We start from the raw sequence: 25,381 nt of genomic DNA, 5'->3' as shown, positions 1-25,381 counted from the left end.
GGAGTCGACGGCGTGCGCTGGGCTAGCGCAGTAAATGCACAGTCCGTTCTGTTCCCGGTGCTCACGCTCTGCAGGGGTCAGTCGGGTCCAACCCAGTTGCATGGGTTCCTCTCCAGCGGTGTTTGGGGGGGCGAGGGAGGCCGGGGCAGGCCGAGAGAGTCCGGCAGAGGGAGGCGGAGACGGTCTGGGTGCGCTGTGATGTTGGTGCGCCCGCTCGCGCCTGCGTTCCCGGTGGCGCTCGTCTATGGCTATGGAGAGGGAGACGAGTTGGCTCAGGGTCGCTGGTCTGTCTCCTCCAGCCAGGCTGTCCTTCATGGCGTCCCCCAGGCCCCGTCGGAAGGCGCTGTACAGGGCAGACTCGTTCCAGGAGCAACGGGCAGCGAGGATGCGGAACTCCGTGGCGTAGTCCGCTACTGAGCTGGAACCCTGGGTGAGGGCGGAGAGAGCAGCGTCCGCGTCCTGTCCGTGGACGTCGTGGTCGAACACAGTCCTGAATTCTGCCACGAAGGCTGTGTAGTCCTGCATGTAGGCAGCTGCGCCTTCGCGACCCGCCATGACCCAGCGGCGAGCCCGTCCCGTGGTTAGGTTAGCGATGTAGGCTATGCGAGCTGACGCAGTGGAGTACATGCTTGGCTGGAGCTCAAACACGTACTCACACTGCATGAGGAACTCCCGGCAGAGGGTGAATGTCCCGTCGTAGGGGGCCGGGGAGGCGAGATGGGGCTCCCGGTTTGGTGGAGCGGTGGGGTTCAGGAACGGAGCCAGGCGGGCACTGAGCGCGGTGACCAGGTCGGATACCTGCTGCAGTTGCTCAGCTTGGGTCTGTTGGAGGGCTTGGAGTGGTCCAGGAGGTGCAGGTCTCTCCTCCATGTTGGCTGGGTCAAAACTGGCCAGATCTTACTGTTAGAGTTCGGTTTTGGGACCCAGGCGCAACAGGAAAGGAGGAGGCAAGGAACGGTAAAGCCCGGAGGGGCGATTTAATAAGATCACAAAGGGGGATGTGGTAGTCGTACAGCCGATGGTCAGGCAGGAGCGTGGTAGTCGTACAGGCGATGGTCAGGCAGGAGCGGGGTTGTCGTACAGGCGATGGTCAGGCAGGAGCGGGGTTGTCGTACAGGCGATGGTCAGGCAGGAGCGGGGTTGTCGTACAGGCGATGTTCAGGCAGGAGCGGGGTTGTCGTACAGGCGATGGTCAGGCAGGAGCGGGGTCGTACAGGCGATGGTCAGGCAGGAGCGGGGTAATCGTACAGACGTGGGTCAGGCAGGAGCGGGGTCGTACAGGCGATGGTCAGGCAGGAGCGGGGTAATCGTACAGACGTGGGTCAGGCAGGAACTGGAGAGATGAGGAGGGGAGGCAGGGTGAGTGAGAGTAATCACAAACGGGGAACGGGAAAAAACACTACAAAATACGGGTAAGGAGATTGTAGGCTAGGCTATACTTTACCACAAGAGTATTATGGTAAGATCTGGCGATGAGTGGAGTGTAGACCAGGTTCTTGTAGAGGTTGAAGGTGATTGCAGAACGAGGGACAGGTGTGGTGATGATAATTGGAAACCGGTGAGTAGAGCCGCGCCCGCGTCATCGTCGGAGACGAGCGCGCCGTTCTTGTCTTTGCGCACGGGCCGATGTGCTGGGCATGTCGGGATCCAACTCTTCGTCATCGGAGAGGGAGGAGACTGCCGAGTCCGCGGAGCTGGCCGGAGACGGGGAACGCCCGGCAGTGAGGGGAAACTCCGGCGAGTCAGAACGTTGTATGCCCGGGCCGATGCGACGTGCGGTAGAGCGCGTAGGACGCCCCGAGCGCGCAGCGGGCCCAGAGGGGAGAGAGGGAGGCGGTTGTGGAGGCGAGGGCATGCGAGCCGTAACAATTAGAAGGAGAGATGTAGAGTAATAGAGAGTTGTAGAGTACTAGAAGGAGAGATGTAGAGTATTAGAAGGAGAGATGTAGAGTACTAGAAGGAGAGATGTAGAGTATTAGAAGGAGAGATGTAGTGTATTAGAAGGAGAGATGTAGAGTAATAGAGAGTTGTAGAGTACTAGAAGGAGAGATGTAGAGTATTAGAAGGAGAGATGTAGAGTAATAGAGAGTTGTAGAGTACTAGAAGGAGAGATATAGAGTTTTAGAAGGAGAGATGTAGAGTACTAGAAGGAGAGATGTAGAGTATTAGAAGGAGAGATGTAGAGTATTAGAAGGAGAGATGTAGAGTACTAGAAGGAGAGATGTAGAGTATTAGAAGGAGAGATGTAGAGTATTAGAAGGAGAGATGTAGAGTACTAGAAGGAGAGATGTAGAGTATTAGAAGGAGAGATGTAGAGTACTAGAAGGAGAGATGTAGAGTGTTAGAAGGAGAGATGTAGAGTACTAGAAGGAGAGATGTAGAGTATTAGAAGGAGAGATGTAGAGTAATAGAGAGTTGCAGAGTACTAGAAGGAGAGATGTAGAGTATTAGAAGGAGAGATGTAGAGTACTAGAAGGAGAGATGTAGAGTATTAGAAGGAGAGATGTAGAGTACTAGAAGGAGAGATGTAGAGTGTTAGAAGGAGAGATGTAGAGTATTAGAAGGAGAGATGTAGAGTAATAGAGAGTTGTAGAGTACTAGAAGGAGAGATGTAGAGTATTAGAAGGAGAGATGTAGAGTATTAGAAGGAGAGATGTAGAGTAATAGAGAGTTGTAGAGTACTAGAAGGAGAGATGTAGAGTATTAGAAGGAGAGATGTAGAGTAATAGAGAGTTGTAGAGTACTAGAAGGAGAGATATAGAGTATTAGAAGGAGAGATGTAGAGTACTAGAAGGAGAGATGTAGAGTATAAGAAGGAGAGATGTAGAGTATTAGAAGGAGAGATGTAGAGTACTAGAAGGAGAGATGTAGAGTACTAGAAGGAGAGATGTAGAGTACTAGAAGGAGAGATGTAGAGTATTAGAAGGAGAGATGTAGAGTATTAGAAGGAGAGATGTAGAGTAATAGAGAGTTGTAGAGTACTAGAAGGAGAGATGTAGAGTATTAGAAGGAGAGATGTAGAGTAATAGAGAGTTGTAGAGTACTAGAAGGAGAGATATAGAGTTTTAGAAGGAGAGATGTAGAGTACTAGAAGGAGAGATGTAGAGTATTAGAAGGAGATATGTAGAGTATTAGAAGGAGAGATGTAGAGTACTAGAAGGAGAGATGTAGAGTATTAGAAGGAGAGATGTAGAGTAATAGAAGGAGAGATGTAGAGTACTAGAAGGAGAGATGTAGAGTATTAGAAGGAGAGATGTAGAGTACTAGAAGGAGAGATGTAGAGTGTTAGAAGGAGAGATGTAGAGTACTAGAAGGAGAGATGTAGAGTATTAGAAGGAGAGATGTAGAGTAATAGAGAGTTGCAGAGTACTAGAAGGAGAGATGTAGAGTATTAGAAGGAGAGATGTAGAGTAATAGAGAGTTGTAGAGTACTAGAAGGAGAGATCTAGAGTACTAGAAGGAGAGATGTAGAGTATTAGAAGGAGAGATGTAGAGTATTAGAAGGAGAGATGTAGAGTAATAGAGAGTTGTAGAGTACTAGGAGAGATGTTGAGTATTAGAAGGAGAGATGTAGAGTAATAGAGAGTTGTAGAGTACTAGAAGGAGAGATGTAGAGTACTAGAAGGAGAGATGTAGAGTATTAGAAGGAGAGATGTAGAGTACTAGAAGGAGATATGTAGAGTATAAGAAGGAGAGATGTAGAGTACTAGAAGGAGAGATGTAGAGTGTTAGAAGGAGAGATGTAGAGTACTAGAAGGAGAGATGTAGAGTATTAGAAGGAGAGATGTAGAGTAATAGAGAGTTGTAGAGTACTAGAAGGAGAGATATAGAGTATTAGAAGGAGAGATGTAGAGTATTAGAAGGAGAGATGTAGAGTATTAGAAGGAGAGATGTAGAGTAATAGAGAGTTGTAGAGTACTAGAAGGAGAGATATAGAGTATTAGAAGGAGAGATGTAGAGTACTAGAAGGAGAGATGTAGAGTATTAGAAGGAGAGATGTAGAGTATTAGAAGGAGAGATGTAGAGTACTAGAAGGAGAGATGTAGAGTATTAGAAGGAGAGATGTAGAGCATTAGAAGGAGAGCTGTAGAGTACTAGAAGGAGAGATGTAGAGTATTAGAAGGAGAGATGTAGAGTACTAGAAGGAGAGATGTAGAGTATTAGAAGGAGAGATGTAGAGTATTAGAAGGAGAGATGTAGAGTAATAGAGAGTTGTAGAGTACTAGAAGGAGAGATGTAGAGTATTAGAAGGAGAGATGTAGAGTAATAGAGAGTTGTAGAGTACTAGAAGGAGAGATATAGAGTATTAGAAGGAGAGATGTAGAGTACTAGAAGGAGAGATGTAGAGTATTAGAAGGAGAGATGTAGAGTATTAGAAGGAGAGATGTAGAGTATTAGAAGGAGAGATGTAGAGTACTAGAAGGAGAGATGTAGAGTATTAGAAGGATAGATGTAGAGTACTAGAAGGAGAGATGTAGAGTGTTAGAAGGAGAGATGTAGAGTACTAGAAGGAGAGATGTAGAGTACTAGAAGGAGAGATGTAGAGTATTAGAAGGAGAGATGTAGAGTAATAGAGAGTTGTAGAGTACTAGAAGGAGAGATGTAGAGTATTAGAAGGAGAGATGTAGAGTAATAGAGAGTTGTAGAGTACTAGAAGGAGAGATGTAGAGTATTAGAAGGAGAGATGTAGAGCAATAGAAATGTGGATTAAGTTAGCTTCACATACTGACAAATGTAGCCACCCACCCCCCTCCATACACACGCACGCACACACACAAAGATACACAGCGTGAGTGTGTGCTATTTTAGCCTTTTCTGTCACTGTCCCATGTTTGGAGGTCTCACCACTTCAGGGGTGTGAGCTGAAGACCTGCAGAGAGGGGCAAAGACAGGCAAATGTACATCAAAATGTATCTTGTTACAAAATATCCCTCAAATAAATTTATCAAAATAAAATTTCTAATATTGGTGCCGGAAAATGTATCAAGATAAAATACATGTATTTTGTATTTTCAAATACAGGAAAATACTTGTTTTTTTCTTTTCCTTTTTTCCCATCAATATTATGTTTTATTATTATTTTGTGCAAATGGTAGGACATGAAAAATTAAGCAAAAAACCCCACACAGCTAGGGGGTGTTGTTAGGCATGACTCGAAGCCAACCCAGGTCTCCCACAGTGCAAACCTACACGGCCGGAAAGCTCTTCAGCAGTATTCATACTGGGAGAGTCTGTTAAACTAACAACTCACTACCTATTGTACCTACTCAGGACTCACCAGGACTGTTTCCTTCAGTTACAGTTACCCCCCTAAACTCACTCCACATCCACAGGGCATCCAGGTCACAGCACCAGTGTAGCTAACTTACTGGCTCACTCACTTCTTTAGCATTGACTGTTTTTACCTGTCAATTTGACATGTTAATTAATTTATTGATTAATTGTATTGCATTAATTAAATTAACACACATTACTCCAAATTCAAAATGAATTAAATGAGATATCTTTTTCATTAATCTATTTTTACCAATCAGCAAGCAGTGAGTAGGCTACGTCTACCTCAGACTAATTGACAAACTCGGTCGCAAAATGAATTCCCCTTGGGGAATTTTCTAGAGTGCCCAGTGCACCTGTTTTCTTCCTGCTGACTTAACAAGTTCTGGTATGGCTGTTCTCCAGCATCTCTGGGTCCCCCTAGAGGAGATTCTTTTTAATTTAAAAACGGTTTTATTCTCCAAGGTCATGTTATTCTGAATACAGGCGCGTCAGTATATGCTCTGTCTAAACAAATATGCGTACTCTACTGCAAATGAGATTGGTAGTAACTTTTACAGTGTGTCACAAAAGTTTTAGTGTGTTCATACAGTCTATTGCATAACCTTCCAGTGTGTTACAAAAAGCTCTCAATGTCCACAGAAATCTTGATCAGGAGAGAAAGAGACAGAGAGAGAAAGAGAGAGAGAGATAGAGAGAGAGTCTCCCAGGGCACATTTCCACTAACCGAACCTTCGCCTCCCAAACCGACTAATCCCGTCTGTTCCTTTCCCTCACCTCTGCTCTCATTGGCTGCTGGCTCCATCCCTCCTCTGACCAACTATGCTTTGTCCCCATAAAGAAGCGCGGTGAACCTGGCCGTGCTCAAGCTCAACGAGCAGGGCCTGCTGGACAGACTCAAAAATAAATGGTGGTACGACAAGGGGGAGTGTGGCAGCGGGGGAGGGGACTCCAAGGTTAGCCTCGCTGCCTGACCCACGCGCAACACACAGATCCGCCCTGGCCGCACACACACACATAACCCTAACCCCCGACCCCGGCTTCCTGCACCAAAGCAGGAAAGGAGAGGGGAAGGGGGATGGATGGAGAGAAAGGGGATAAAGAGAGAGAACGGAGCGCAATTATTGTCAAAGCAGGAATATTGTCTGTCTGCTGGCTGCCCTGAGGAGGCATGGAGGAGCTCTGGTTTTAGAGATGTGTAGATGACGAGATGAAGCACAAATCAGTGGAAGAAAAGTCTAAAATAATAATAACTAAATAATAACTGAATAATAACTGAATCAAAGTACTGGGAAATACTGCAACTGTCCCGGTTGCCCTTATGTCTAACGTACATCTCTCCTGGTGTACAGAGCAGGCCTTGCCAATAGTCCCGTGTTCACAGTAATTGCCTCCGCTTGCTAGGCAAGGGCTGGGGCAGTATGTGTGTGTTACCTGAAGTGACACAGGGGAGTCCCACTCATATGTCTGTAGCTCGCTTAGCCCCTCGCCGCCCCCCTCAACTAGACCCCCCCACCAAACGAGCATACACACATGTACTCAGTGGGACTCATACTGGGTCACTTGGAGCAAACAGTACTTATCATGTAACTGAGCTGTGACTGTATGTGAATCTAATAACATAAAATAACATGACCTATGATGTTATTTATGTTATTTTTACACGCGAAGAACCCCGGTAAACCTTGCGGTTTTGAAACTGAGTGAAGCAGGCGTCTTAGACAAACTGAAAAACAAATGGTGGTACGATAAGGGAGAGTGTGGACCCAAGGACTCTGGAAGTAAGGTTAGTCTCACAGCAGAGTGGGGACAACATCACCCTCACTAGTGGCTCCAGACTAGCCTCAAACTGTATGGTTAGCATTAGCCTCACTTAGCTCTTTGCAAGATGAATGTCCTGCACAATGATAATATCCTATACAAACCTGTTGTCTATTACTAAGCTGTTAGACTGTAGCTCTAGATATGTCATGCCATACCTGTATGATGCAATATACCCCCAAATGAATGTAGTTCAAGTCAAGATAAACATCTCAGGATTGCAGTTGATGTATGTGTAGAGAGGCTCTTTAGATACATTATGATGTTCACTTCAAACGTTTGTAAAATGTTGATTGATATTCCCTGAACACATCTGCATTTTTTGTTCTAAGTACATTACAGTACCTTGGTTTTTAGAACAGATGTTTTGGGACATTAGATAATGTTCTTGAGAATTTCAGACAATTTTCAGATCAGAAAAAGAGAACCATACTTTCATCACTCAAAAAAAAAAAAACTGCTCAAATATCACCAGTTAAAAACTAGTTATAAAAACTATTTGGAAATGTACCAGTTAAAACATAACTTTAAAGTATACAATATATATTAGATATAAAATAGATATTTGTAGTTTGTACACTTGTAGTTGCAATAGTTGTAGTATCAGTGGTTTTCGTAGTTGTACTACAATAGTGATTGTTGCTGTAGCAATAATAACCTTAGTAGAACCAGTAGTAACCTTAGAATTAACTATTAACTATTGACATGACATTTAAGCATTAGCATGTACAGCAGTAGGAATGACTGTGCAGAACTATCTTTGCTGTCTTAATATTCTGTGCTCTCTCTCTCTAAGCTGTTTCTCTCTGTATCCCCGCCCCCCTCCCAGGACAAGTCCTCTCAGGCCCTGAGCCTGAGCAACGTGGCCGGCGTGTTCTACATCCTGGTGGGCGGCCTGGGCCTGGCCATGCTGGTGGCCCTGGTCGAGTTCTGCTACAAGTCACGGGCCGAAGCCAAGCGCATGAAGGTGGACCTTAGCCCCCCGCACTGCCCCAGCCCCTCCCCCAGCACCCAGAATCTAGCCACTTATAGGGAGGGGTACAACGTGTACGGCTCCGAAGGGGTCAAGATATAGGGGTAGGACTTAGGGGTCTCCTACAGGTGGGGTTGGTGGTGCGTGAAGTGCAGTTGGTGTTGATGTTGTTGCTGCTGCTGCTGCTGTTGTTGTTGAGGTGTCTACAGCGCAGTGGTCACGTGATCAAGCATTGTGGGACCAGTGTTTTCTTTGCTTCGTATGTTTTCAGTTTGTGGTTTTCAGTTTCAGATTTGATTTGATTTTCATTCTATTTCTTTCTTTGTTGATTTTGTTTATTTTTGTATGTTTTAAGTTCTTTCTTGTGTTCTGCTGTGTAGCGCTTCAGCCTGGTGCATTCTGGGGGGTCGGTCTGTGCCATTGTTCCATCGTCTTTGGCTGCAGATGATGATGATGATGTTGATGATAATGATGAAGATGATGATGATGCTCTGGGCTTATGATTTGTATAGGCACCTGCATTCTGTCCATTCCTAGTGTAAACCTACAGTACTTTATAGCAGGGGAGCACAACTCCCTTCCTCAGTGTTGGGATTTAACTAACGTTGTGGCACCCCTGCCTCAACCCAACCTGCTTCTGAAAGATCTTTATTCTACACTCAAACAGTACTACTAGAAATCAACCATATTATTTACAATACAACACTTTAGAGAGAATGGCTACTTCTTGACATTGAGGCGTGAGTAAAATGAAAGGAAACATGGGTGACATTTTATTAGCAGATCTACATAGATATATGCTTAATAACGGTATATATATAAAGATATATGCTTTATACTAACTAACGGTATTATACTCTTTTCTTTCTTTATCTAGCAAGTTCTTATAAGCACGTACATGTGTGTTATGTTAAGCATGTACGTATATGCTTAACATATAAGCATAATACCAATGTAAGTATTTATTTATAAGAGATGTGATTTAAAGCTGTAGTCCAGAGTTGGTGAAACAGAGAGCCAGCCCTGAGTTAGCTCTCTTTATCAACATAGTTTCCAGAAAACATATGGGGCCCATTGTTCTCGTTCTAAGGGTTAGTTGTTAGGGGAGGGGCTAGGGTTAATTGTTAGGGGAGGGGTTAGGGTTAGTTGTTAGGGGGATCGGTTAGGGTTAGTTGTTAGGGGAGAGGGTTAGTTGTTAGGGTTAGTTGTTAGGGGAGGGGTTAGTTGTTAGGGGAGGGGCTAGGGTTAGGGTTGTTGTTAGGGGAGGGGTTAGGGTTGCTGTGCCCCTACAGTACAAACTGCTGGACAGGTGCAGCAACTCCAGATAACAGTTCTTCTTAGTTGTCAGGCAGAATATTGATGTTTGTGTCCTGGATGATTTGTGGGAAAGCATCCAACCATGTTTCTTTTTGTAGTATAATTCAAAACTCAATAATTCTCACTCTCATACTGGTGAATTGATCCTGATGTATTGGTGGACTAGAACATGACCAGTTACAGTATGTGTTCTCATAAAGTGTTGCTCCTTTTGAGAGAGGATTCGGTCGAACCCTCTCTATCAGCTGACGTCTGGGAAAGCACCTCTCACTTTTCCCCTCGTCTCTCCAGAATCACCTTACAAATCCTCACGTTACCTCCTCTGGAAAACCAGAGCCCAGAATTGCATGGTCACTCCTGAAATGCAGATGTCTAACCCAAACACACTGGAAACATGCTGAGGGGACGGGAGTTTGGTGTTGCCTGCCTTCTCGTGTGTTTCCTATCCTCTAAACAGTGTTAGTTACAGTAAATGTTTGTCAGTGTGTAAGGCGGCATGAGTGTTTGTGTGTGCGTGTGTGTGTGTGTGTGTGTGTGTGTACTTACTTGAAAGGCATGTGTTCTTGCACTCTCTTTACTGTTTCTCTATGTATGCACTGGATCCAACGACAAAAACTCACTACGGTTTCTTTGCACTCTTTTCCCTCTGTCCTTCCATTCTCTTCCCTTCCTTTCTCCACCCCTTCTTTCTCCTTCCCTCCCTCTCTCCACCCCTCCTCTCTCCTTCCCTCCCTCTCTCCACTCCTCTCTCCTTCCCTCCCTCTCTCCATCCCTCCTCTCTCCTTCCCTCCCTCTCTCCACTCCTCTCTCCTTCCCTCCCTCTCTCCTACCCTCCCTCTCTCCTTCCCTCCCTCTCTCCACTCCTCTCTCCTTCCCTCCCTCTCTCCACCCCTCCTCTCTCCTTCCCTCCCCCTCTTCTTCCCTCCCTCTCTCCATCCCTCCTCTCTCCTTCCCTCCCTCTCTCCTTCCCTCCCTCTTTCCATCCCTCCTCTCTACTTCCCTCCCCCTCTCCTCTCTCCATCCCTCCTCTCTCCTTCCCTCCCTCTCTCCACCCCTCCTCTCTCCTTCCCTCCCTCTCTCCACCCTTCTCCCCGGTCTCCAGCTCTCCTTCTCAGAAGCCATGCGGAACAAGGCCCGTCTGTCCATCACAGGCAGTATGGGGGAGAACGGGCGGGTCTTGACCCCGGACTGCCCCAAGGCCGTCCATGCTGGCCACGCCCTCAGACACCCAGGCCTCGCCGTCGTCTCCTCGGGCTTACCCTGAAAACCAAAAACACACACTGTGCCTTAACACACACACACACGGCTACATTATCACCCCCGGCCTGACACCACAGACATAAACTAGATACAAGCTAACAGGAACTACAGGGACAAAGGAGGGACAAAGCTGATGACCATGTCGATCACACAAACGTCTATTTGGTCGATCCATTGGCATCCATTGTGCTCCATTGACTAAAGGTGACAAACTGACAGTGACATAGCACAGACTGACACGATGTGAAATCAGAACATGTGAAACTGAAAACAAAGAATGATGATGATGAAGACTTTCAAAGCTATCACAAACAGAAGGACCAGCAACGCGCTTTGACTTGATCGGCCACGCCGGATATGGAGCCACGCCTTACCAGGAAACCACGCTTCAGGATGATCATCATCACCGTCATCATCTTCCTCTTCATCATCATCATCCTCGCGCCTGCGCCAGGAGAAGAAGCGCCATGACGACCAGAACACTGTCAACTGGAAATGTGAACCGAGCAAACCTGCTGCTCCGCCATGAACTGATCCGACCAACGCTCTCTGACTGCTCCCATGTTCACTAGGGCTGCTGTCACAGAAACAGAGAGGGAACCGCTGAGAGATCTGTCACTAGAGGATCACTACAACACACTTGACAACCACCTCCGGGCTCACATGGTTCTCACAGCCATAGGATCACAGGGGTTTGTAAAAATTAACATTAATTAATTATTCATCATCGTGACAGTAACGCTAAGTAACAAATAGATGATCACTTTGCTGATGCTAGAGGAGGTAAGTCTGTACATTCTGTGATAACTGTGGTGAAATTACACAGTATGAATCTGAAATGACTCCCTGTTCCCTATAAGAATCTTCTGATCATAGGGTACAGTGAAATTACACAGTATGAATCTGAAATGACTCCCTGTTCCCTATAAGAAGCTTCTGATCATAGGGTACAGTGACATTACACAGTATGAATCTGAAATGACTCCCTGTTCCCTATAAGAAGCTTCTGATCATAGGGTACAGTGAAATTACACAGTATGAATCTGAAATTACTCCCTGTTTCCTATAAGAAGCTTCTGATCATAGGGTACAGTACTGTAGCTACACTTGGCTAATAGTCACCAGTAGTAGACTACGTAGAGAGCAGTGTGTCGTTTGAGACGGGGCTGTGGTTATTTCAGTGGGAAGAGAAAAGGCATAGTACTGTATCTGAAGCTTGCTTTTTAAACTTGTAAATAACTGCGTAACAAAACTGAACTCACCTCTGTTTTTTTAAACATCTTAGAAGATAATTCATTGCAATAATGGATAAGAAAAGGACACTTGTAATTAAGAAGACATCTTTTTATAAATATACATATTATATATAATACAAATGAATATATCTATAGAGAGCTATAGAGAAGAACAACATTCACTGTTGAGAGAGGCCATGGCATATGTTCTACAATGCTGTTTTGATTCTGTGTACCATACTGATGTGCCACAGTCTTTGTGTGTCCTAATCTACATTGAATGTTAATCTGTCACTCTCTCACACAGACACACAAACACACACAGACACACACACAGACACACACACACACACACATACGACATACACACACACAGACACACACACAAAGTACTATACACTACTGTAGCACACACAGGGTCAACACAGAGCCGTCAAAAACACACAGTATTATATATACACACACACACACACACACACACAGGGTCAACACTGAGCCGTCAAACACACAGTATTATACACACACACACACACACACACACAGGGTCAACACCGAGCCATCAAACACACAGTATTATATACACACACACACACACACACAGGGTCAACACCGAGCCGTCAAACACACAGTATTATACACACACACACACACACACACACACACACACACACACACACACACACACAGGGTCAACACCGAGCCGTCAAACACACAGTATTATACACACACACACACACACACAGGGTCAACACCGAGCCATCAAACACACAGTATTACACACACACACACACACACACACAGGGTCAACACTGAGCCGTCAAACACACAGTATTATACATACACACACACACACACACACACACACACACAGGGTCTTATACATACACACACACACACACACACACACACACAGGGTTAACACAGCCATCATGAACTGGCACCATACAAGATGTTGTTTAATTTTCATAAGTGTTGGTTTCACATGCTCTTGTTTTCATTTGTACAGTAGTGTTCACTCCTCTCTGTGTTCTTTTAACAGTGTTCCCAACTGACTGTTCTGTTTTGAAAGCTATCCCAGCTGCTCCAAGGTGTTGACACGACAGGAAGAAAGAAAACATAGATGAAAGTATACTGAGTTTTATTTTTCTACATACTTACAGTATGCTACTCAATTTCACTTTATTCCTGAATAGAAATAACTAAAATTAGTTGTGGACACTCACTGGGTGGTTGAATGGATATTTTTGACTCTGCCTTTTGAGCACTGTGTATCTCCTCTAAATCCTGAATTCTTCAAATTATCTGCATAAGACACTCACCTCTGAGACAAAGATGGACAATCGAAATTGTATTAGTTTCTTTCTCTCTCCCTAATCTAAATTTGTATCCTTAAAACCCCAACCAAATAACCTTAACCCTCCACTTCTTTCTTTTTGTAAAAAAAAAAACCTCAGACCAAATGCTTAATTCTTGTGCTCACACATTTCAGACTTCAGTTTTGAATCTTCTGTTCTGTTTCCATGTTCCCCCAGCACATATACTAACCCCAGACAGGCCTAGCGGTAGGGTCTGGGACAGAAAGGCTGTTTACAGTGCAGTACTAACCACCTCAACTTAATCTAGCGTTAACACACCCTTTACTTTGGATTGGGTTTGGTTTGTTTTTTTAGTAAAACATAAATGCCGACCCTGCTCTCTCTCTCTGTGTGTGCTTATTTACAGTACCTGACTCCATATTCAGTTGGCTAGTGGATCTGTATTCTCATTCAAGTTGACACAGAAAAGCTACAGGGAGTAGCGAAGAGGTGCTGCTACCAGCATGATAACATAGTGTCTGTCTCTGTCTCTAAGACCAGGATGTATTTATGAGAGCAACCAATTTCACAAGCAACAGTGACAAAAGGATTACAATAATGGATGGCATTTATACAGATGATAATCTGTATAACCCTGCAGAAGTCCCTAGATGGGTGCTACACCAGAATGCTGCATGCAGTACTAAACATCAGCATGAGCGAGCTTGTTACCAAGGGTGAGTGAGAACATAGCAGCCAAGAGAAGGAGGCTGGCTGGTCACTGCCAGCCAGCACATCGGTCACAAGGGCGTCCCACACTAACATACGGGCATCGGTCACAAGGGCGTCCCACACTAGCATACGGGCATCGGTCACAAGGGCGTCCCACACTAACATACATGGACGTACTTACCAAGGATGCAGGAGCAGAAAGTACCGGTGAGCTGGCCAGATGTATGGAGGATCGGGACTGGAAGCGCTGATGGAGGACTTGTCTGAGGACAACCTAGAGAGATCATGATAATGGATGTATTCATACATGATAATGGTGGTATTTATACAGATGATGATAATGATGGTATGTATACATGATAATAATGACGGTATTTATACATGGTAATGATAATGATGGTATTTATACATGATGATAATAATAATGATGGAATTTATACATGGTAATGATAATGATGGTATTTATACATGATGATGATGATGATAATACTGTTTATACAGATGATGATAATGATGGTATTTATACATAATAATGATTATGCTGGTATTTATACAGATGATAATGATATTATGCATACAGATGGCAAGGATCATGTATGAATATGTACAGCGTAGGTTTGTACTGCAGGTGCTTCCCATTGTGAGCAGAGAGTTAGGAGCTGGTGAGTTAAGTCTATTTCAGCAGAGTGAAGATTAGAAGCTGGTGAGTTAAGTAGTTCAGCAGGGTGAGGGTTAGAAGCTGGTGAGTTAAGTCTAGTTCAGCAGAGGGAAGGTTAGAAGCTGGTGAGTTAAGTAGTTCAGCAGGGTGAGGGTTAGGAGCTGGTGAGTTAAGTCTAGTTCAGCAGAGTGAAGGTTAGAAGCTGGTGAGTTAAGTAGTTCAGCAGAGTGAGGGTTAGAAGCTGGTGAGTTAAGTAGTTCAGCAGGGTGAAGGTTAGGTGCTGGTGAGTTAAGTAGTTCAGCAGAGTGAAGGTTAGGAGCTGGTGAGTTAAGTCTAGTTCAGCAGAGTGAAGGTTAGAAGCTGGTGAGTTAAGTAGTTCAGCAGAGTGAAGGTTAGAAGCTGGTGAGTTAAGTCTAGTTCAGCAGAGTGAAGGTTAGGAGCTGGTGAGTTAAGTAGTTCAGCAGAGTGAAGGTTAGGAGCTGGTGAGTTAAGTAGTTCAGCAGAGTGAAGGTTAGAAGCTGGTGAGTAGTTCAGCAGAGTGTAGGTTAGGAGCTGGTGAGTATAGTCTAGTTCAGCAGGGTGAGGGTTAGGAGCTGGTGAATTAAGTAGTTCAGCAGAGTGAAGGTTAGAAGCTGGTGAGTTAAGTCTAGTTCAGCAGAGTGAAGGTTAGAAGCTGGTGAGTTAAGTAGTTCAGCAGAGTGAAGGTTAGAAGCTGGTGAGTTAAGTCCAGTTCAGCAGAGTGAAGGTTAGAAGCTGGTGAGTTAAGTAGTTCAGCAGAGTGAAGGTTAGAAGCTGGTGAGTTAAGTCTAGTTCAGCAGAGTGAAGGCTAGAAGCCGGTGAGTTAAGTAGTTCAGCAGAGTGAAGGTTAGAAGCTGGTGAGTTAAGTCTAGTTCAGCAGAGTGAGGGTTAGAAGCTCCTGCTGTGATTTAGCCATTTTGTCTTCTGGCCTCCCTGTGGACCTCACACATACTAATGCAGCGCCATGACTGACACGCATTTCCCATTTACCTCACCACACACCACACACACACACACACACACACACACACACATACACATGCTCTAACCTTGGTCGTTACTGACAAGAATTTTACATTTACTCTGAAGAGTAAAATAAGCATTTTGAGCCATGCTTCACACACAAGGCAAGGCAAGTTTATTTGTATAGCACATTTCAGCAACAAGGCAATTCAAAGTGCTTTACATGAGACATTAAAAGCATCAGGATAAAGTGCAAGAAACACATAAAAGGTCATAAAACGAAATGCAAAAAAGGACATTTAAAACAAATGGCAGGAAAAAAATAAAATACAGGGGAAAAGGTACAGTGCAGTGTATGAATGACTAATCATTTGATTTAATAAATAGCAGCAGCAAAAATAAAAGTCTTCAGTTTTGATTTAAAATAACTGAGTTGCAGCAGACATGCAGTTTTCTGGAAGTTTGTTCCAGATATGTGGAGCAGTAAAACTGAACGCTGCTTCTCCATGTTTTGTTTTAACTCTGGGGACAGAAAGCAGGCCTGTGCCAGATGACCTGAGAAGTCTGGATGGTTCAAAACGTAGCAGCAGATCAAAAATACACATGCATACATGTACTCTCTCACACGCACACACACACACACACACACACAAACACAACGCACACAACACACATGCACTGCACATAAATCCACACACCTTTTCCTAACTCACTCCGAGGCTTTTCATACAGCCCTGTCATGGGAGGAATGTCTTCATACAGAAGGTCATCACGCCATGTCATTCTGTATAAAAGCACCAACACCGAATAGGGGGATATTTTGTCGCGCCTCTCATGCTGGTAACAGAGGTGGTAATATTGCTGAATCTTTTGCTTTGTGAGTCATTCATGAGAGGAAGTAGGAAAGCTACTGTTCAGTTAATTCTGCACGTAGCCTATTTCTGAACAGATGTTTGTCATCCAAATAACTAAGAATTAGTCTACTTATAAACCAAGTTAATTGGTTAATAAGCCAGCCATGAGACAAATTGCGTTTAAACCAAGCTCAGGCGAATACAGTAGCTAGCCTAAATACAGCCTGCAACTACAACTTGTCTCAACTAGTGAACGTTGTGTGAAAAAAGGGTCATATCTCTGGATTCTGGATTACTGGTATTCCGGCAGGCGATCTAAATCACACATTATGCAGCTTTCTTTGGTTCAATGTAAACAAAGAAAGGCGGAAAATTGAGGGTTCTTGGACATGGCAATATAGCAGGATCTCTGTACTACAAACAGCTTCAACCTCTTTCCTCTGTCTCCTAATCTCTCTCTCTCTCTCTCTCTCCATATCTCTCCATCACAGTGGTGTTTAATTTTGTCCCCTGGGCTTCTCAACACATCAAATTAAAATATCCTGACACTACAACACATTAAAACATACTGACACCTCCACTTCATAACACTAAAAGCCACTACATCACATTCAAACATCCAGACACCTCCATCACATTAAACACATTCTGACACCTCCACTACATCACATTAAAAACATACCACTTCATCACATTAAAACATTCTGACACCTCCACTACATCACATTAAAATATCCTGACACCTCCACTACATCACATTAAAACATTCTGACACCTCCACTACATCACATTAAAAAATTCTGACACCTCCACTACATCACATTAAAACATTCTGACACCTCCACTACATCACATTAAAACATTCTGACACCTCCACTGCATCACATTAAAACATCCTGACACCTCCACTACATCACATTAAAACATTCTGACACCTCCACTACATCACATTAAAACATCCTGACACCTCCACTACATCACATTAAAACATTCTGACACCTCCACTACATCACATTTAAACATTCTGACACCTCCACTACATCAAATTAAAACATTCTGACACTTCCACTCCATCTCTGTAGTATATCCTTTCACTACACCTGGAGAGAGTGGTGTTTGTGTTATGCAGACACACTCCAGAAGAGAGAGTCGTTCCATCATGGTGAGGTCTCCCGTTCATGCTGAGGTCTCACAGACACACTCCAGGAGAGAGGAGCTGTTCTACTGCTCACGCTGAAGTCTCACAGGAGGAGGATGAATAGTCCTGATAAACCTTGTTAAGAAATGCTCTAGATTCACTTATAAAACTATAAGCTCAGCACAAAAATGGAATTTACTCTCACTCAATCAAGTCCTTCAAACTGGAAACGAGGCAGCACGGCGGTAATATGAACTAACCCTGAAGACGTGGTTTCATCAGAGAGAAATGAGGAGTTTCACCTCCGCTAAACTCTGGCCACGAGCAGGACAGCTAGTCTTTCACACAGCAGAGGCTTTCATCTCTAGCACAGACAACAAATACTAACAAAAAACAGCCTTTGTGATTGGCTCTGCCTGTTGTGAGTGCCTCTTTCTATGTGTGTGTGTGTGTCCTAAAGAGCAGCTTGGTGCGCAAAGCGGATCAGGTAATTTTAGTGTGAAAGCTTGGTCACACCGATGGATTTAAACAGCCTGGTCTCATCTCAATTCTCCACAGTGGCTTCCTCTCCTCACTTCTCGTCTTTATCTGCACTGATTGAAGCAGCCAAGAGGTAATAGCAAATACAAGGATGCTGGGAAACTACTGAGACAGGAGGATGCTGGGAAACTACTGAGACAGGAGGAGGATGCTGGGAAACTACTGAGACAGGAGGATGCTGGGAAACTACTGAGACAGGAGGATGCTGGGAAACCAATGAGACACACACACAGGAAATAAAACGCTAAGACACCCTGAGTTCATATACTTCCTCTTTTATTTGTATATACGAACCTGTCCTTTAAAAGGCAATGCAGAAAGCATGAAGGCAGCTCTCTCGCTCTCTGGGAATACCTGCACTGGAAAGAGGGCTGGCACAGAACAACATTTAACACTGTGATAGTACCAAACCATACACACTTCATATCAAAATAACATTAAAAAAAACACAGTTAAATCTCTGTAAGGCCTTGTATGACACACATATAAACACACCTATTTCATATATACAATATATTGATGTTGTGCTTTAGGTTCTCGTCTTTATCTGCACTGATTGAAGCAGCCAAGAGGTAATAGCAAATACAAGGATGCTGGGAAACTACTGAGACAGGAGGATGCTGGGAAACTACTGAGACAGGAGGAGGATGCTGGGAAACTACTGAGACAGGAGGATGCTGGGAAACTACTGAGACAGGAGGATGCTGGGAAACCAATGAGACACACACACAGGAAATAAAACGCTAAGACACCCTGAGTTCATATACTTCCTCTTTTATTTGTATATACGAACCTGTCCTTTAAAAGGCAATGCAGAAAGCATGAAGGCATCTCTCTCGCTCTCTGGGAATACCTGCACTGGAAAGAGGGCTGGCACAGAACAACATTTAACACTGTGATAGTACCAAACCATACACACTTCATATCAAAATAACATTAAAAAAAACACAGTTAAATCTCTGTAAGGCCTTGTATGACACACATATAAACACACCTATTTCATATATACAATATATTGATGTTGTGCTTTAGGTTTCTAACACTTTAACAGTATGTACATGGCACTACAGAAAAGCACAATCACAGCAGAAACAACAGTCTCAAATACAAACGTACGAACAAAGAAATATTATTTTATCAGATTTTTGAGGGGAAAAAAACAGTTGATTTGAATTCACCCTGGGAAGGAAAGTAAAGGCTGATTGACAGGGGACGGCCTTTACTCTGATTGGCCGAGACAGCTGATTGGGAGTGTCATGTAAAGTGACAGCGTCAGTGTGGGGTCCTGCTGAACCAGGTATCTCTGGACCAGGTATCTCTGGACCAGGCTCCCAGAATTCCAAATCTAAAGTGAAGCCCTATTGAACCGCGTCATTGATACCTTTGACATACTACTGATACCTTTGACATGCACAGTCAAAGGTATCAATGACGCGTTCTTGTAGTCCACGAACAGACTGCGTTCATGTGAAATGCAAATGTGCGTTCATTGCTCTCCCCGCTCTGAGTTAGCAATGAAAAGCGGCTTGCTTATTAATCTACTTTCATCAAATATATCCGTTGGAAAACATCTTTTTTTTATCCAGGCATCTTAGTTTTAACAGTATAATTGTGACTGAACATGTTTTGTTTGCTAGTAGGTGGTATTCATTCTGTTCACAACAGCGCAATGGGCAGCCAGGCGAAATAGCTCCAGGGGACCTGGTCCCAGGCGAGTTGAACAGCTGTCCACCCAGAGACGGGGTCTCTCGCTGCGGCATGAAGTTCGCGGCTAACCCGCCGAGCTCGGGGGGCTCACAGGCCAGTGAATGCAATCTGTTCGTGGACTACAAGAACGCGTCATTGATACCTTTGACTGCGCATGTCAAAGGTATCAGTGGCGCCTTTTTTTCAAAGATGGCGCGGTTCAATAGGGCTTCACTCTTTCGAGCAGTCAGTGAATGGAGTGACCCTATCCAGTTCTATTAATACATCCGTGCTCTGGACACACAGGAGACACACACTGGCCATCTTCATCCTGTATCACCAGTCCAAACGATCTATCTCTTCCCTAATACCTGTTCCCACGCTTCAACCCAAGGCACCTGAACACACATATTATGCTGTAGATCTTTAGCTCTGTCCCTTCCACCTGCTCTCCCTGTCTTATTCCTCCATCTCTTCCTCAGTGTCCCTGGTCCTTGTGAAGCTGCTTTCTCTCTTTCTCCACCTGGAGGCGCTCCCTCTCTATCCGCAGTCTCCCGGATTCGAACTTGAAGAACTGGAGTCTCTCTTTCTCCAGCTGCAGCCTCTCCTTCTCCAGCCTCAGCCTCTCTGTCTCCAGGTCCGAGGCCGACGGCCGGGGCTCGCCCTCCCTCTCCCTCTCCGTCTCCCTCTCCGTCTGTCCGTCGTGAGCGGAGGTGGAGGAGGAGGGCGGGCCTTGCTGGGGCGGAGGGGCGAGGGAGGAGTCGGCCCGTTCCGGCCGGTCGAGGAGCAGGATCCGCAGCCTCTCTCTCTCCAGCTGCAACCGCTCCCTCTCCAGCTGCAGACGCTCTCTCTCCAGCTGCAACCGCTCTCTCTCTAGCTGCAGACGCTCTCTCTCCAGCTCCGCCAGGCGCAGGCGCTCCTTCTCCAGCTGCAGGCGCTCCCTCTCCACCGCCAGCCGCTCCGTCTCCACCGCCAGGCGCTGCCTCTCCAGCTCCACCCGCTGCCTCTCCATGGCCACCAGGTGGCCGGCGGCCTCGTGATTGGCTGAACCCGGCCCGTTGGCGCCCGTCCCGGCCCAGCCGCCCAGCGGAAGGTCCCGGTTCGTGGAGGTGGCAGCGGCGGCAGCCCCTTTGGAGGCGCTAAGCATGCCGAACTCATCGATGTGGGCGTAGGCCTCGGGGACGCCACGCCCCTCGCCGTGGTTGATGTCGCTGAGGAGGGAGGGGAAACAGTCGTCGTCGTCTACGTCCCCCTCCCTGTCGCCTCCATCGCCATCCAGCTGAATCAAACAGATATAGAGAAATGGTTCATTTATAAAAAAGCACAGAAACACAACAACCTGAATCTGAATCAGAACAATCTGAATTGGAAATATAGCTGCAAGCAGCAATGTGGGGCCAAGCAGGACGCGTGACCAGCGCATCAAAGACAACAAGCGAAACACACCATAGCCGCATTCAAATCCCTACTGCAGTTTTGAAAACCGGGCATACGAATAAACGCACTTCCAACTTTGACAGGTTGGTGGCGCTAGAGAGTTTGAGGTGTCGACAGACTTGGTGACAGGGGTCACGGGACCGTCCCCGATGAGTGTGCCTAATGTGGTTATGATACATTAAAACGTTATTGAGATATGACCACACTTCCTGTTTGGTGGTTTGGACGATTGGCTGTAGTGGGCGAACGCCGACAATCGAAAATCACTGTAATATTGTTGTGGAAATTGGTCTAGAGAATGTGTACCGTCGTGTCAATGGCGGACTGGCCATCGGGATGTTTGGAACGAATCCCGATGAGCCAGTCCTCAAGTGGGCCGGCTTGGATGCCCGCACGAGCATGATAATCGGAATTCCATACGGTTCTATAGGCTCCCATAGACTCCCATGGCAAAAGAAAGAAAGAAGAAAGAAAGACACAATGGGTGCTGCAGCAGCTGCACTGCTTGGCCCCCAATTACACCTGTTAATCTGGCAAACGATGTGCACTGCTTCAAGTTAAAATGGCTGCAGATTATGTGTAGGCCTACCACGTTTCATGCAGATTGGAGGAAAATCTGACGTGTTTGAACGAGATTCGATCTCTGTACCTGCTTGTTGCAAGGCCGGCGCGCTACCCACTGTGCTATGACAGATCTTGTGAAAGCGACTCGCCCTAGTGCACAAGCCATGTCAGCCTTCGCTTCCTCTCGGTAGAGTGAGAGAGGGGGTGTCGTCATTTAAATTGACACACGGCGAAAAGTATACATAGCATAGCTCAACTATTTACTTCTTCAGAATCCAGACAATCACGCAAACATTTCCATGTATAATATGTCCTTCGGTCTTCAGAAGTGTAGGACAGGTGACGAGTTAGAAACTCAACACTGATTCTGTCATTTTCTGCATCAATTTAGAGTGTGGCTCCATTGTTTACAATGGAGGGGGGGAGTTGTCGTTCGAACTGTCACACAGTGAAAAATATCGGAGAGCTTAGCTTTTTTGATTTTATAAATCCCAAGAGTTGTGTGAACATTTTGATATATAATATGTGTATGAGCTGTGAGAATTGGAAGAGGGATGGCAGTTTAGAAAATCTGACATTTTCCAAAATGCGCCTTTCACCACTCTAAAACTGGTGAAATTGTGCAGAAGACCAAAAGTGTTCCTTGCATTCTGCAATCAGAAAAATGAAGTAATAATGAAACCATGGGGTGTTTTGGACTCAGCATGAGCCAGGGAATCCATTGCTACCATAATTTTGAAGATTGGACATGCAGTTAAAAAGTTACTGGAATAAATGCAACTCCAACATTGACACGCAGGTGGCACTAGAGTGCATGAGATGTCAACATGAGGCTTGGTGACAGATGTCATGGGTGTGTCCTGGATGAGTGTGCCAAATGTGGTTTTGATAGATTAAAACATTACTGAGATATGACCCCAGTTCCTGTTTTGCAGCTTTTCTGACAATTTTGATTGGATATCACGAGCGAACGCAATGGACAATCAAAAATCCCTGTAAGATTTTTGTGGACATCGGTCTATAGATTGAACATACTGCTTTTCGTGACACACCCACACTTTTGTGACACACCCACACTTTTCGCTTTTCTTGACACACACGCACGTGTACACACACACACACACACACACGTGCCCTGTATCCATTGGCTTCGTCCTCCATCTTGACTCCGGGCGGGGCCATAGACCCGCTATGCTCCCCCAGGTCTGCCAGGTCCTGCCAGTCACACGGGCTCTCCTTGGGGAAGCACAGGTCGACCGACTGGTCCCCGGAGCCCAGGGAGGCGTCGTGCTCCGGGGAGGAGGGGGAGGGCGGGGGGTACTCTCCCTTCAGCCCCGACGACAGGGCTAGCTCCGCCCTCAGCTGCTTCCTCTTCATCAGGGCCCGCCAGTCCAGGTACCTCCGCTTTACCTGCACGCACACATGCACACACACGCACACACACGCACACACACACACACACACGCACACACACACACACGCAGGTGCAGCTGACATCTCTGAGCCAAATCATGTAGACACTGTCCGGTATGTTGTAGTGAATGCCTGAATGACATAAACAAAACATGATTCTCTTGGCTCATAGTGTCCATCCATGATGTCATAACCACCTACCCTCACAGTACATTAACCATCTATGATGTCATAACCACCTATGATCCATCTATTATGTCATAACCACCTACCCTCACAGTACATTAACCATCTATGATGTCATAACCACCTATGATCCATCTATGATGTCATAACCACCTACCCTCACAGTACATGAACCATGTATGATGTCATAACCACCTATGATCCATCTATGATGTCATAGCCACCTACCCTCACAGTACATGAACCATCTACAGGGTTTTTCCTGGCTCAGAATGGGTCTTTGGGGGGTGACGCGCACACAATTTTTGTGGGAAACCTCCATTCTATGCCGAGTAGCCCACCAGCATATATAGGCCTATATTCTTTGCTGTCGTTCTGACTGACCTCACTTTTCACAATCGTGAGAATTCTCCCGACATGACACAAAATGGATATGAAGACAAAATATTTAAGATACTGATAACCTGTATATTAATCTTGATTACTAGTGGTCCAAGCCATGGACAATGCAAGAAAGAGTGATGGGCTGCACTTGAAACAAGCTATAAAACACATTTGGAGAGGATTTGAATTGCTATTTTTATTCTAAATTTTTAGCATTTTGGGACTGGTGATTTTCCTTTGGCTCTGGCTAAAATCTCTTTGGGGGGTGCCAAAAAATCCTCTATGCAGGAAAAATCCTGCATCTACAGTATGATGTCATAGCCACCTATGATCCATCTATGACGTCATAAACACCTTCCCACACAGTGCATGAACCATCTATGATGTCATAAGCAGCTATGATCCATCTATGATGTGAAAACCAACTACCCTCACAGTACATGAACCATCTATGATGTCATAACCACGATGATCCATTTATGACGCCATAACCACCTACCCACACAGTACTTGAACCATATATGATGTCATAAGCATCTATGATCAATTTATGATGTCATAATCACCGACCCCCACAGTACCTGATCCATCTATGATGTCATAACCACCTACCCTCACAGGACATGATCCATCTATGATGTCATAAGAACCTATGATCCATCTATGATGTCATAACAACCTACCCTCATAGTACATGAACCATCTATGATGTCATAACCACCTATGGTCCATCTATGAAGTCATAACCACCTACCCATACACTACATGAACCATCTATGATGTCATAAGCACCTATGATCCATTTATGATGTCATAATCACTGACCCTCACAGTCCATGGTCCATCTATGATGTCATAATCACCTATCCTTATAGTACATGATCCATCTATGATGTCATAACCACCTATGATCCATCTATGATGTCATAACCACGGGGCCTACCTCGGCGGCGGTGCGTAGCTCTCCCTCCCCCAGGGCATTGACTCCGCCCGCCACCTCCTCCCAGGCCCGCCTCTTCAGCTCGTTGATGGCTGTGTTCTGCTGACGGGAGAAGAGCACGTCGCGCCGCTTGTGGATCTCCCTGATCAGCAGCTGCGTCTCCCTCACGCTGTAGTTGCTCTTCCTCCGCCTCTTCAGGTGTTTGATCTGCAGGAGGTCCAGCCTGGCGGTGGGCGGGGCGGCGCTCGCCACGGAGAGACGGGTCGGGGGGGGGGCAGAGACGGGTCGGAGGGGCAGAGAGGTATGGGAGGGAGGGTGATGAGAGGGGACTGTGGGGTCAAGACCTGGTTCCCCGGTGGGTCAGTCAGGGCTGGGACAGAGAGAGGGAGGGAGGGAGGGGAAAGTCTGGCCAGTGGTGGGATGAGCCAGAGGTCAAGCAAGGTCACTGATGGGAGCGATGCTGGTGTCGTCTCCGGAACGGACAGCATGGGGAGGAGGGACAGTCTTTATCCTACAACAAGAACACAAGGTTCATACATTGCGTGTCATGGAAGGTTGGCAAGCAGGATTTCTCATTAATCATCCATGAGGGAGCGTCATGTTGTCCTTTTATTCACCTAATGGTACAAGTCTCTCTGGCTGACTCTGATGACAGGTCTAGCTATAGATGTACAAAATAAAATGAAAACTTTC

At 45.5% G+C, this 25,381-nt stretch overlaps 2 protein-coding genes across 3 annotated transcripts in view; one reads left to right on the top strand and one right to left on the bottom strand.

Moving 5' to 3' along the window:
* Positions 1 to 10,649, top strand: part of gria4a (glutamate receptor, ionotropic, AMPA 4a) — a gene marked incomplete at both ends in the record, with an annotated part of 217,307 nt that extends 206,658 nt beyond the window's left edge. Inside the window, 3 exons of one of the 2 annotated variants that reach the window (XM_084444275.1) lie at positions 6,946 to 7,060; positions 7,925 to 8,062; positions 10,488 to 10,649. In XM_084444275.1, coding sequence (XP_084300401.1) covers positions 6,946 to 7,060; positions 7,925 to 8,062; positions 10,488 to 10,649 — 415 coding nt within the window. Of the gene's footprint in view, positions 1 to 6,115; positions 6,231 to 6,945; positions 7,061 to 7,924; positions 8,063 to 10,487 lie in introns of both variants that reach the window. The other variant, XM_084444274.1, reaches the window with a different exon arrangement.
* An 8,208-nt stretch (positions 10,650 to 18,857) lies between these two features.
* Positions 18,858 to 25,048, bottom strand: msantd4 (Myb/SANT-like DNA-binding domain containing 4 with coiled-coils; the record flags this gene model as incomplete). Its single annotated transcript, XM_084461874.1, has 3 exons — positions 18,858 to 21,043; positions 22,894 to 23,175; positions 24,692 to 25,048. Coding segments are annotated over 3 exons (1,440 nt in total), but the record flags the coding sequence as incomplete, so codon positions are not given.
* Positions 25,049 to 25,381: the final 333 nt, after the last annotated feature.

Source organism: Borostomias antarcticus (assembly GCF_949987555.1).
Source record: "Borostomias antarcticus genome assembly, chromosome: 1".
Taxonomy (NCBI): domain Eukaryota; kingdom Metazoa; phylum Chordata; class Actinopteri; order Stomiiformes; family Stomiidae; genus Borostomias; species Borostomias antarcticus.
The sequence above is the reverse complement of the archived record's forward strand: the minus strand, read 5'-3'. Positions and strand labels throughout refer to the sequence as shown.